Here is a 15007-nt window from a genome sequence, read left to right on the forward strand (position 1 = left end):
CAAAAGTTAGTGTCCTATGGAGGAAGGAGTAGAGACGGTTAAAGGTCTGGATGCATTCTTGAGATTTTCATTCACCTAACTCAACTTCCAGGACGGGATAATGCTCCTAAACTAGAATTTTACGACTGAGTTTCAAGATATCCATGGTAAAGTCTGTCTTAGATTTAGGTACTTTGTTTCGACTTGAAGATACCATGTCTGAGATTGGGTATCAGTTTCAAGCTTCAGTTGTGTCTATGATTTGGCACCGCTGTAGTAGACTTTCAGTGCATTTAAAATGGTTAATATTGTAAATGGCTAGAATATTCATGCTAGTCGCTTACTATGCTTATGTATTTTGTTTAAGTAAGAATTTTGAGATTATTTTATACATTTGAAACTACTTTGAGAAAATTTCACCACTTTGCGAAACAGCTTTTATTTCGAAATCTTTATGGGAACTCCTTAAGCTTGCGGCTCTAGCCATAGGTAGCTGGCCTATGGGGCTTTATGTCTTTAGCAATGCTTATAGGTATACTAATTTTTTGATAGGGATACTATTTAGAGGAGAATTTATACTTTTTTTGTGCTATAAAGCTTGTAGCACAAGAAGAAAAAAAGATAGTCTGTTATGGAATTTTTCTCAAGCTGAATAACGATTTATGCTGAACAAGAAAAAATATTTTGCTCGACCTACTATAACACTCAGTCTAACTCAAATCTTTTTGAAGAGCTTACAATAAATGCTGTGGCATATTTTGAGGGATGGCATCCTGTAACCATAGTTGCATTTGCTTGCATACAAACTAATGACTAAGATATTTCCAAGGCTATTGAAAGGGGCTTTTTGAGATCATCGAACAAGAAAAAAGTATTTTATTTGCTCCTGAAAACGCATGTAGTAGTTTTTTTTTAGTAAAAAAAGCATATACTATCCAGGAGCCACTCAGGAGCTTGTTACTTCTTATTAAGTACTTGTGCTTGTTGATTTTTTTATTTTTATTTTTTTTTATTTTTTTCGTAAACTAGAAGTTTCCTACTAATAGCTAAACTAAAACTGCTGAGTAGAATATACCCACCGAGTATCTAAGTACTATGGCACTAATCTTTTGCCTTGTCTATACATTTGCTTTCCTTTTTGCTTTGTCTCTTTTAATGTATTGACTTTTAAATTCATTGTATTGACCTTTTTACTTCGTCCTTATGTTTCCTTTTATAGATGTTTTAATCGTAGTAACTGTATTGACTTCTATTTTTACTGTGATGGCTTTATTATTCTTTTATTGTTCTGGTATTTTAGCTTTATTTAATTGTGAGTATGTTTTCTCTCTTTCATAGATATTTTAAGCAATAATAGCAGAATTGAGATGTGATATACATACCAGTGCAAGTTATTTAAGCAAGAACACTCTGTACAGTGTCCTAGTACTCTCTCAAGGTGTCTTAAGTAATGACGTGGCCTGTGCCAACATTTCATTTGTGTGTTTTTCAAAGCGACGTGGCTTCAGTAAACTCAAGTTTTAAAAGAGGATACAAAAGGGCGATCTAACTCTCCCGCATTTATGTAAAACTGAACGGGTTTTGGCATGACCTGTCCTCAATCTAAGCACAGCAACAGATCTAATATCATGTACAAGTTCATCAGATGGTGCTTTATAGCCATAAAGTTCTAAAATTGGATTTATGCAATTTCTAATAAATTTATTGGTCTCTCTATCACATAACACGTTATAAATGCATGCAAAATATTCATTTTGAGTGGGTTCTACACATATACTCTGACCATTGAAAATTGCACACTTTGCCATTATGTCACTAGGTTTATTTCCAACAATTTCCACATGTGCTGGGACCCAAATTCAGAAGTATATTATTTCCCCATGCTCTAATGACCTAACTATTCGGTGGATATTACAAACTATCTCACTACTAGGTTCATGCTCATTCGTCAGATGCTCAAGGGCTGATGCTGAGTCAGAGCGGTATCATCCAAATCCGAGCATATCCATATGACTTAATAAAGTCCAATGCCTTATGCATAGCAATCATCTTAATTGAAACAATAGACAGGCTACATGAAACTGACATACTGGGAACCATCACTCAACTGCCAGCACCCTTTTCCGTCTTGGAACCATCAATAAAAATTTGTATGTGGTATCTTAAGTGGTCATGTTTAGAATTATTTTCATCCCCACGGGTTTAGTACAGGAAAATACACATTATGTTTTATTGCACATAGCTTATTTTATTCCAGATATTATCCTGAAAAGCTCACTCATTAACGGGTACTACATTTGGGCAGTCATTTGAAAGAAAAATATTGCACCTCGAAAAAGTTGGAGTTTTCCTATCCTTAAATCTAACATGACTATTGTAATTAAACAGTTTTTATTTATTGGAGCAAGATCTGATTATCCATTAATTTATCACCCAGGTTTTGAAGTAGCAAAACTACGCTATCTAATATAAACATTTTAATTTCATCGTTTTCACAATCAGATTCTCAAAATGCTTGTATTTTGCATGGAAAGCATTGTTTAAGTTCTTAAATATTTATTGGTAATCTGATTCAAAAGAAACTAGCGTCTTATGTAAGATTTGTCTGATTTCCTATATCTTTAAGCTAGTGACTTTCCTAGGCTACTGCTTTGCAGGAGTTAAATGAAAAAAGTTGGCTAGGCTGACGTTGACTAAATTAATCAGTAAAATTATAGATGAGCTGCTTTTTTGTGTCTTGGAGAGGGTTTAGGGTAGGAAAAAACTATCAGAAATGAATCCAGGGTCAAAAATATACCCTTGAAATGTGTTGTGAAGTTACTATGCCAACCTTCTTCTGATTTCTAAGTCTTAGTCTAGGAGTTTGGCTACTTGACAGGTCTCTGTCTTTTGGAATAAAAAAAAAAAAAAACGATGGGTGTAATGGTCAATATAGGCAATTTATTTAACCCAGGTGCCTTTAAGAAAAAAACATTATATAAAGGCAAGCATAGCCCATGCAGCAACATACAACAAAGTGCAAGCAAACATTCATAATTAATTACTATACTATAAATCATTACATTGAGTAAAATTCTAGTTGAGTGACTTCTTGCTATCTTGGAAAGAGGTTAGGTTAGGAAAATGAAACTTTCAGGGACAGGTCTATAGGCTAAAGTATGTCCTGGGAAGGTACTTTAAAGTATCCACTTCCAATCCTTCTCCCTCTAGAGGGCATTGAAATTTGCCTACATGACAGGTCAATACCTATTAAAATTTTGACAAAACAACATTTTATCTTAATTTTCAGTTACCTTAAATTACCTTAATTACCTTAAATCGCACTGGCAGGCGAATAAGGTTGGGTGAACATCCTGTAGATTCGCCGGTTGAGTGATGGAGGTGGAAGTGCGTTGTCTAGTTCCGTTGAGTAGATCCACTGGCCTCCCAGTGTAGTTTCCACTCCATCGCTGCCCAGTCTTGGTCAATTGCTTTTTTGAAGTTGTCAACAGTTTTGGACTGAACTGTTTCTTCACTAAGGGAATTCCACAGTGGAACAGCACGAGTTGAGAAGAAGTTGGAACGTTCTCTCCGTGAGCTTCTTTGTTGCTGGAGCTTCTTGGTGTGGCCCCGGGTGTGGCTAGAGAGCGACTTATTAAAAAGCCCTGGTGTGACACCATTCTCCAGCAGCTTGTGGGTCAGGATTGCATCTCCGCGTTTCCTCCTGTACGTCAGGGTTGGGAGCTTGAGCTTCTTGAGGCGTTCAGGGTACGAGAGGTTCTTACATTTGGTTGGTAGTTTTGTAGCCCTCCGCTGAACGCTCTCAAGGATCTTCTTGTCCACGACATAGTGGGGAACGGCAAGAGAGACTCCGTACTCAAGTTGCGGTCTGACCAGTCCTGTATATAGCTTCCTGATTGTTCTGGGAGATCTACTGGTGATATTACGTCTGATGAGACCAAGGGACCTGTTGCCTTTTGCAGCTAGGTATTTGCTGTGACTATGGAATTTCATTTTGTCATCAACAATGACCCCAAGGTCTCTTTCTTTGGTGACAGTTTCCAAAGTTATGAGCTTCCCAGTACAATCTGTCATTGTATATGTCATTCCTGGGTTCTTAGGGCCAAGATGTAGGACTTTGCACTTTTCAGCATTAAACTCGAGGGACCAGGAAGAGGACCAGTTGTTGAGGGTGTGCAGAGCTGCGCACTGTTGGTTGTTTGCGACTGGGCCAAACAATTTCGAGTCGTCTGCAAACAGTTTAAGGTCATTTTGCACTGACTGGGCTGAGTCATTGATGAACATGTTGAAGAGGGTAGGTCCCAGTTTAGTTCCTTGCGGAACTCCGCTGAGCACTGGAGTTGGGTTTGACATGATTTGATTCCCCTCCTCATCATACATCATCACCCTCTGTATTCTATCCTTGAGAAACTGGATAATCCATTCCCTTACATCTTGGTGGAGTTGATAGAACTCTAGTTTCCTTTCCAGGTACGAGTGTACTACCTTCTCGAAAGCTTTGGCTTGGTCCAGCAAGAGTACGTCAACTGGAAGGCCTTCCTCAATCATCTTGGTGATTATGTCATATGATTGAATTAGGTTTGTCTCCACAGAGCGACCCTTCCTGAAACCATGTTGTCCATCGTATAACAGGCTGTTAGTTTCCAGATGTGCAACGATTGCATCATTTAAGATGCCTTCCATGACTTTTGATGGGACAGAAGTCAGGCTGATGGGTCTGTAATTCTGTGGTTTATCTTTCTGTCCTTTTTTGAAAACTGGCATGACATTTGCTGTTTTCCAGTCAGAGGGAATAGTTTTGGAAGCTATTGACATCTGGAATATTCTTGTCAGGGGTTCCGCTATTTCAGCTGCAGTCTCCTTCAGCAACCTAGGATGGATGCCATCGGGTCCCTTTGCCTTGGATGGGTCCAAAGTTTTTAGGCGCTTGTAAGTATCACAAGCTGTGAACTGGATTGGTGGCATAGGGTGTTTGATGTGGGTGGTTGGCATATCCGGTGGGGGGCATCCAGGGTCTTTAGAGAAATTTGATGAGAAGCATTGATTGAGGGTATCTGCCATTACCAATGGGTCGGTTATTTTGGTTCCATCGCTGGAGGTAAAATGATGGATCGACCTGCGGCTTGGGTTGTTTGAAGTGACATATCTCCAAAACTTTTTTGGATTGGTTTTTGCCTCTAGTGCTATCGACTCCTCATATCTTATGGTTGCTTTTCTGGTCGCATTTCTCAGTTTGTTCCTGGCCTTTTTGTACTGCTCTAGATGGGCTGCACTCTCACAATTTTTATACTTTTTCCAAGCTTTCTTTTTCTTATTAATGACTTTTTTTAGCTGTGGTGACATATACGGAAGGGTTCTGGGACGTTCTGAGAAGTAAGTTTTCGTATGCTTCAACTCAAGACTCAGTAGTATGTCCTTGAAAAGCTCCCAGGATGCTTCAGTGTCTTGTTGCAAGGAGTTTTCCCATTCAATCTCTTGTAGGTCCTGGCGTATTTTCTTGTAATCAACAAACGTTCGTTTGATTTTGTTGGTTGGTATCCGATTCAAGATTATTGCACTCAGGATACAAAGATGGTCGCTTGCTCCAAGGGGGGGTAAGTTTGCTGTTGACATAATTTTTTCGGGGTTGTTTGAAGAAGTTTCAGTTGTTTGATTTCAGAACCTTTAGTTCTGAAAATGTAATTCCTGTTATTTGAGTAGAATTCTGAGCCATATCAATGTTTTGTTTTCCAAATTTAGGAACTTATTTGCAAATCTTTAAAACTTTATAAATTGGGATTAAGCAAAGTTGTGAAGCTGAAAACAATTTTGTTGTAGCCTACTTTATTCAAGCAGAAGATCTATTTTGCAAGTACTCATATTTTTGAAGGTCATCAAAGGTCAGGGCCCTCTAGAGGGAGGAGCAGAGGTAGGTACTTCAAAATAGGCCTACCTGCCCAGGACATACTTTAGCCTGTAGACTCATCCCTCAAAGTTTCATTTTCCTAACCTAACCTATTTCTGAGGTAGCAAGAAGTCAATAAACTAGAATTTTACCAAACATTGTTATATACTAAGTTTTTTTTATTTTTTTTTACTCTGGCTTTTGTTTGAAAATGCTATTACTGCTGTTGAGTAGAATTTCAGCCAGAGTCTTTTGAAAGGATTCTATTTTAAAATCTAGGAAATCCATTTGCTGATTTTTAAATCTTATAAATTAGGGTAAGATTTGGACAATGCTGGTATTACTAGAACAATTTTTCTGGGTCATGAGACTATTGTTAATAGATGCATTTTGACTTTTTGAACATCTTTTCTCTCTTGCAAAACTACTATAAACTCACTGTTATGGAGTTATTCTGGCCCAAATATTCTTTTATTTATACATATAGAATTGCAATCATATTAACAATAGTTTCAGTCATATTAACAACTGCTATTAACAATAGTTTCATGACCCAAAAAATTGTTCCTGTAATACCAATGTTGAACTAAAAGGTCTACCTAACCTAACCCCTTTCTGAGATAGCAAGTGGTCATTCAACTAGAATTTTACCATGTTGGTGTTATAATTATGGAATATAGCAGCTTAAAAACAGTGAAAAGTTAACTTTAACTTTTCACTGTAGGTAAGCAAGGATTTACACTTATAATAGTAATATATTATCAAATTTGACAAAAATATAAGCTGTAATGCACAAAGAGCTGCATTATATAGAGGAGGGGGAGGGACCCTAGTATAGTTAGGGACCTCAAAATACCTTCCTGGGATAGGCCTATACTTTAGCCTGTAGACCTATCCCTGAAAGTTTCATTTTCCTAACCTAACCCCTTTCTGAGATAGCAAGAAGTCACTCAACTAGAATTTTACCTAAATAATGATTGAGAAAAGTTGTGAAGCTGAAAATACCTTCCTTGTGCTTCTTTTAAGCAGGAGGTAGGTTATATTTTGCAATGTTTCTCCCTTATAAAACAAAAACTTTAGAGGTTATCAAAGGTCAGTTCTCTTTTGAAAGAGAAGGAATAGAATCTAGTACTTAAAAATACCTCCCTATGACACACTTTAGTCAATAGATCCCTCCCTGAAAGTTTAATTTTCCTAACCTAACCCCTTTCCAAGATTGCAAAAAGTAGTTTGTCTAGAATTCTCCTAGATCTAGTCAAACTTTTACAGGCTATCAGTTTAGTAGCCTACTGCCACTCTCCATAAGCAGGCTAATCATTATAGAATTATGGAAACTTTTCTAAAACATTCCAAAATATTTACTTAGCCTACAATAATTTCTAAGCTAAAAGCTGCACTTTATTCTCTCCCTGCTAATTTATAAATAGGGTAATAAAAAACATATACATATATATATATATATATATATATATATATATGGTTTTTCTCCATGTACACATGTATGTTGTAAGCCAAAATAAAGTTATACAGATGACTTACTTGGTTTCCACCTTATATATATATATATATATATATATATATATATATATATATATATATATATATATATATATATATATATATATATAAAAATATATATATATATATATATATATATATATATATATATATATATATATATATATAAGGTGGAAACCAAGTAAGTCATCTGTATAACTTTATTTATAACTTTATTCTGTATAACTTTTATATATATATATATATATAAGGTGGAAACGAAGTAAGTCATCTGTATAACTTTATTTAGGCTTACAACATACATGTGTACATGGAGAAAAACCAAAAGCATCATCTGCATGATTTTATTTACATTACTTTACAATAGAACAAGATATTAAACATTCATTTGCATGAATTTCTTTGGAATGCTCTATAATAGTACAAGGTATACAAAAACCCTCAGTATGACTTTGTTGAGGATGCTCTATATTAGCCCTATGTATAAAATGGCATCTCTATGACTTTGTATTGTTTCTCTATATAGAAGTGGGGCAGTATAATGTCTTTTGAATGATGGTATAGTGATCATCCCTTGCTCTTCATGTTGAAGTTTGGCAGTTTGTCCTAATTTTCAAGAACAACTGAAATGCAAGGGTTTTTTCATTGAAATAAGGGATAATATCTGCAGAGCAACAAGCAAAGGGTGAAGAAGAAAAAAATCTCTATATATGGTATAGTTTCAGCTCATTTTAAGTTTTAATGATGCTCCTTACTTTCAATTGAAAAAGTTTTTTTTTTGTCTTTAAATAAGATTGTTGTGATTACAAACTTTGTCAGCACATATATTATTTATTCAGTGAGTACCTGTATCTGTGCATTGTGTACAAGAGGAATTAAGGGAATTCAAGTTTGGGCTGTATCTATGTATTATGGATGGAGGATTCCAATTTTGACTGTAACATGCATTATATTTGGAAACTGAAGCCAAGTGTTACATAATGTTGGACTGTATTTTAGCATATGTTAAGCATAGACCAAAAATGAGCCTAGAGATATAGGCTGTATTATCTACAGTGAGTAGATGCTCACTTGCTTATATACACAGTCATTTTAATAAGAAAATGCTGATTTTAATTTAATAAAAGCTCTTTTCTACCATTTCTACAAGAGATTATCTTTTCTTGACCCTGATAATGCTTACTCTTTCATTCTAGAAACTTCTGAATTTGCTGGCATTGGTAAGGTATGCCCAACCCAAAAAGAATGTATGTAAATACATTCTAAATCTTTTGACCATAAGCATTAATTTGAAAAGTAATACTGCACTCTTTATTATTCTATTTCTGCTTCTAGCCATCAAGTCTGCTTATGCCATCTACATATTCAGAATAATGTGCCAGATGTATACTTTTCTATTTCATTTGGGAAAGAACATGGGTGCAAGGGAAGACTTCTACCCCCTTGCACTTTCTTTGATTATCGCCCATATAGCCTAATTGACTGGTGCAGTTGAAATTAATTGGTGGATTTCCTGCTCATCATCTGTGGGTTTATTTTGTCTCTTGTGATGTATACCCCACAGTTTTCTATAATTCACTGTAATTTGTTTTAGTGGTATTGTTCCTTTTTTTGTCCATAATTTGGGTTTTACTTTATCATTATTCACATTGAGAATAGAATGATGGGTTTATGTAGTTGAATATAGTTATTTCAGGGCTAATCAGGTTAGTACTTGTTATTAAGGCAGTTCAAATTGTTGGTTCTTTTGTAACCAAATGGCAACCTTGCTTTGTTGTTATAGTTCTCACATCTTGCAGTGTTTTTGAAAAAAAACGCTAAGTTTTTGAAAAGTTTGTGAAAAATATTCAGCATGCATCATCCACTTCTGATATTGTAAGCTCAGCTGGCAATCTAAATCTGTGAATTAAATCTAAAAAATTGGATAGTGTTTGTTATGTCTATCCTAGTCAATAAGTAGATATTCTGCTTCTAGCACTGTGTTCACAAATGAATTGTTTTTCTTTATATTTACAGGAACAGTTGAAAATCTAAATAAGTTATACATTGATTTTTGGTTTATTAAGGGTAAGAGAACTATTCATCTTTTTTTAGGCATGATTAACTGATATTATATATATATATATATATATATATATATATATATATATATATATATATATATATATATATATATATATATATATATATTGATTATATAACATGCAATGATAATATTTTGTTGGATATAACATGAAGAGACTGATTTTGATGCTTTAATAATAATCATTTTAGATTGAAGAGCATTCTGATGCACCAGAAAATACTAAAGACCCAGTACTGCTTTAACCTTAAGTATTGCTTTAAAATTTACAAACAGATTTTGTGGATATTATGCAAGGGAAGATGAACTAACCTTCCCTTTCTCTGTAAAAAAAAAAACAGAAATTTAAAGAGCTTATCAAAAATGAAATTGCATATTTTTATAAAGGTCTTGACTGTCTCCCTCCTCTCTTTAAAATTAACCTGACAGATTTACATTGGCACGTGTTTGATAACGTGATTATGTCACCTGATGCCGTTGTTGATTAATCTCATTAGGTGAACAACTTGGTATTTAGCCAAAAAATGCTTAAAATGTCTTCATGGATGCAAAATTTTCTTTCAAAAATTTCATTTTAATCTCCTATATCTATTCACAATAGCTGATTCGTAGGATAGTTTTTAGGGAAATGAGGGAGATATTGTGTTTTTGTGTCTTTCTGCTACTGAAAGTGAAAACTAATTTTCCAAATCTTATTGCACCAACAAGATTGGACAATGTATAGAAGCACACTTTACTCATTTGGTCATAGCTTGGGTGGCCTTCTTTTAAAAATACAAGTAAGAATCCAAATCAAAACCGAGGAAGTATATTAATTCCATGATGTAAACTGACAATTGTAAAAAATAATCTGTCTTGAAAAAAATAAAATCCAATATAAAAAAGAAACAATGTCACCAAAGGGAATCACCTAATGAGAAAGAACTAAATATGTGGCTACAGTACCCTTGGGTATTTGCTTTAGAAAAGGTTTCTTGAACTTTTAATTTTTTTTTTAGTTGCCGTTTATTAAGATGGAAGAAATATATGTAACTTATATACCAAAACTCAATGATTCTGATGGTCTACTCAGTTTTTATGGAATTAATATTAACAGTCGTGAGAAGTTGGAAAACATCAACTCATCAGCCAAGGACATGTTGAAAGGATTTCTCAAGGGACCAAAAGGTGGAAATCTTGTGCCAGGTAAGATCAAATATATATATATATATATATATATATATATATATATATATATATATATATATATATATATATATATATATATATATATATATATATATATATATATATATACATGAAAAGAGAAATCACCAATGCTACAGCACAAACACAAAAAAAAAAAAAAAAAAAAAAAAAAAAAAAAAAAAAAAAAAAAAAAAAAAAAAAGAGACAGAAGGAGAAAAGGAAGACTGTTTTCATATATATATATATATATATATATATATATATATATATATATATATATATATATATACGTTTTTAACTATGTAAAACATGCGAATATACATTCTTTGCTGTCCCATTGTCTGTGCATATAAATAGATTGTCAGGTTTACTGACTCTTGAACATGCAACATATAATTGTCCATGGGTAAAACAATCCGTATTCAGATCTATACCTCATTATTCTAATGATGTGTCCCTGTGTCCTGGTCGTCATTTATATTCCCTGTGTCCCGGTCGTCATTTGTGTCCCGGTGTCCCAGTTTGTAATTTCTCTTTGAGTGTCCTGGTCGTCATTTATATTCCCTGTGTCCTGGTCGTCATTTGTGTCCCGGTGTCCCGGTCTGTAATTTCTATTCTCGGAAATTACAGACCGGGACACCGGAACACAAATGACGACCGGGACACAGCGAATATAAATGACGACTGCGACACTCAAAGAGAAATTACAGACTGGGACACCGGGACAGAAATGACGACCGGGACACAGGGAAACAACAACAACGGGGACGCCGGGGGGCACAGGGGGATAAATAAATGACGACAGGGACACAGGGAATGTTCGATTAGCAATCACCATCAACAAAGCTCAAGGGCAATCATTAGAATAATGAGGTATAGATCTGAATACAGATTGTTTTTCCCATGGACAATTATATGTTGCATGTTCAAGAGTCAGTAAACCTGACAATCTATTTATATGCACAGACAATGGGACAGCCAAGAATGTTGTACATTCGCAAGTTTTACGTAGTTAAAAATATATTTATATATATCTATATTCACAAGTGAGACACAGGGACACAACTACAATGGCGCGTAACGACTTGCGCGCGCGGGGGGGCACGATGCGCCCCCACCATATATATATATATATATATATATATATATATATATATATATATATATATATATATATATATATATATATATATAGCCACAACATAGGAAATGATGAGGCAATATCCCAAGTCATGATGTAGGCAATAATGCTCCTAAACATTAAAGAATATGAATGTCAGCATTTTGCTATATTTTAAATGTTCATCTCTGATTAGGCATTTAAAAATAATTACCATAACCAGAAATTAGTATTAATCAATATACGACCTGAAATGGACTTCTGATTAAAGAATTATTTGATTCATAAAATAATAGTCATATGAAAATCATTACATATGAAAATAAACCGGTAGGCTGCAAAGAAGCGGTTTACATTTATATTGATTTACTACCTCTAAAAATTTTCATTAAAAGGCTAGGACCATGTCCAGGGGTTAGGGAGTTTGACCCCCCCCCCTTGAAATATTTTTCTGACTCGTAAAAATGTAACAATGTTCCATTTAAACCAATTTTTGAAGTTTGATTTCTTGTTAATTTCTTTGTGTAAACCCCAAACTTTTTATTGCTTACTTTTATTAGAAACTGTTTTTGAGAAATATTTACTATAATGTGATATCTAAACAAAAAAAAGGGTAGGGCAACAAAGAAAAACTAGATAAGTCATACCTATTAAGAAGGGGCCAAATGAAAAGTAGGCCGTCAACAAATGGTGCTGCATGGGGAAGAATGAAGCTTCTACTATATTGAGGTTCAGAGGAACATGCTCAGTTATGTTGGCCTTAACCCGTTTAGCTATTCAACCTCATATCTATAACGTATGTGTACCATCACTTTTTTTTTGTAAAAACAGCATGAAATCAAAACCAGCCCCAAGATTGTCATCTACTTAGATTCACATCCCAACGCTTCTAGAGAACAGTTCAACCCTTTTCTTATAGTTTAGCCGAGAATTGGAGTAAATTGGGAAACAAATGCTTCCCATGGAAACATTATCAAGAGTCAGCAGCCTAATTTAGTTTGTAGATTGTTCAATGGGACCTGTTGCATGCGATCATCTGAGTTGTTTCAAATTATTGAATTGCATACTAATAAACTATCTAAAGAATTTCCACTCACAAAAATTACAATCTGTAACTGAAGTTAGCCTAAGCATTATTATCACCATGGCAAACAATAAAGTTAAATTTATTAAAAATGACCAAAAGTGAAGAACCGTGTTCAAAGATTTTATTTTTATTTTTAGGTGAGACTGTTCTTGTATATCTTATTGAAAAATGGCACCGAGGCAAGATTATAGCATGTCCATCAAATTATGATTGTACTGTGAAGTTTATAGACTATGGAAATGAAGAAACTGTTCCTTTGGATAGTGTTATATCTGCGTCATCATTGGATGCTGCTACGGTACCTCAATTTATTTCATGTGTTTCAAATCCGCCTCTTGCTGTAAAATATTTAATGCCTGTGCCTTTACCTTCTGAACACCTCTCAGAATCTCACCATACTAAGCTTGTAACGCGTCTCCAAGACAAAGTTTTCTCAATATCTAAAATAGCAAAAGTAAATGGTATAGACTTAGTGACAATAGCGGATAAATATGGTTATCTTACTATGTTTGACTTGGTTCCTGGGGATTTGGATACACTCAACACTGGTGGTGACCAAGTAAGTTACTATTTATTTTGATTTTATTTTATGAGTTGAATTTATTAAAGCTGTTTTTTGGGGCTAAATTTGTTCCAAATTCCAAGTCAGTAATTGATTAGTAATATATTAACGCTATGCTAATACGATGCACCCTATTCTCTGATCTATACCTTGTTTTTTTTTTATTTATAGTTTACATATATTTTGTTTTCTTGGAATATTATCTAACACATGGGTTCCGACAGTGTTGAACTCGGGACTTCGTCCCTGGGCAATGGGACCTTGCTTTTTTTGCGTCCTAAAACCTCACTTTGCGAAATTTTGCCACCATCTCCTGCCTGGTCTGGTCGGCAGCTCGGGCCTTTGGCCCTCACAAATCGCTTTTATATCGCTCAATTTAAACCAAGACATTATGCCCTTATACCAGGGCTCTCCCCTCATTCTGATGACGTCTAGGTTTTTAACCCTCAAAATTTACCCTCTTTTGGGTCGGGACTTCTGCTCTCTGGTGATGAAACCTCCCGAGACTAATTTTGCCCTTTTCTGCTCGTTTTTCCTTGCTATAGTATATGGCTTAGAAAGCTATTGTTTTTCTTCGCTCAAACCGCCCATATACATAACAAAAGTGTCCCAAAGCAACACTTAGTATACATCTCATAAAGAAAGCTTAAGGCAAGAAAACCAAATAAGCTGGTTAAAAATTTTCTTGTTATGAAAGTTTAGATCTTTTGTTTGTTTTTGTTTTGCATTTTTTTTCGTAGTATTTGAAGCCATATCTTTAGTAGATTTACGTAAATTTAAAGTAGATATCTAGCAATCGCAATTTCTGTTGGTCTGTTGGTCCTGGTTTTGCTACTTTAGGCACTCCCAGGTAAGCTAGGACAATGAAATTTGGCAGGCATATCAGGGGCCGGACCAGATTAAATTATAAATAGTCGTTTTCCCGATTTGACCATCTGGGGGGGGGGGGGGTGAAGGGCCCGTTAATTCGGAAAAATAGAAAAAAAATGAAGTATTTTTAACTTACGAACGGTTGATCAGATCTTAATGAAATTTGATGTTTGGAAAAATATAAAGTCTCAGAGCTTCTATTTTAAATCTCGACAGGATCTTGTGACATTGGGGAGGGGGTTGGGAGGGGGAAACCTAAAATATTGGAAAACACTTAGAGTGGAGGGATCGGGATGAAACTTGGTGGGAAAAATAATCACAAGTCCTAGATACATGATTGACCTAACCGGAACGGATCCGCTCTCTTTGGGGTAGTAAGGGGGGGGGGGGGGTAATTCTGAAAAATTAGAAAAAATGAGGTATTTTTAACTTACGAATGGGTGATCTGATCTCAATGAAATTTGATATTTAGAAGGATATCGTTTCTCAAAGCTCTTATTTTAAATTCTGACCGGATCTGGTAACATTGGGGGGAGTTTGGGGTGGGGGAACCTAAAATCATGGAAAACGCTTGCAGTGGAGGGATCGGGATGAAACTTGGTGGGAAAAATAAGCAGAAGTCTTAGATACGTGATTTACATAATTGGAACGGATCCGCTCTATGGGGGGGGGGGGTTAATTCTGAAAAATTAGGAAAAATGACGTATTTTTTGACT

The 15007-nt window shown here is 35.0% G+C and overlaps 1 protein-coding gene across 1 annotated transcript; it reads left to right on the forward strand.

Moving 5' to 3' along the window:
* The first annotated feature begins 2481 nt into the window (after nucleotides 1-2481).
* On the forward strand, nucleotides 2482-14025 carry LOC136041705 (uncharacterized). The gene is made up of 3 exons (XM_065726440.1): nucleotides 2482-2573; nucleotides 10463-10649; nucleotides 12997-14025. Exons 2-3 carry the CDS (start codon nucleotides 10478-10480, stop codon nucleotides 13437-13439), a joined length of 615 nt encoding a protein of 204 aa, XP_065582512.1. The 5' UTR covers nucleotides 2482-2573; nucleotides 10463-10477; the 3' UTR covers nucleotides 13440-14025.
* Nucleotides 14026-15007: the final 982 nt, after the last annotated feature.

The sequence above is a fragment of the Artemia franciscana genome, unplaced genomic scaffold, assembly GCF_032884065.1.
Source record: "Artemia franciscana unplaced genomic scaffold, ASM3288406v1 PGA_scaffold_33, whole genome shotgun sequence".
NCBI lineage: Eukaryota > Metazoa > Arthropoda > Branchiopoda > Anostraca > Artemiidae > Artemia > Artemia franciscana.

What these genes read in the sequence shown, in the direction of transcription:
- LOC136041705 (XM_065726440.1), top strand. Translation starts at nt 10,478, where the DNA reads ATGGAAGAAATATATGTAACTTATATACCAAAACTCAATGATTCTGAT. An exon ending in AGGTGGAAATCTTGTGCCAG is followed by an intron (nt 10,650 to 12,996) that starts GTAAGATCAAAT and finishes TTTTATTTTTAG; the next exon opens with GTGAGACTGTTCTTGTATAT.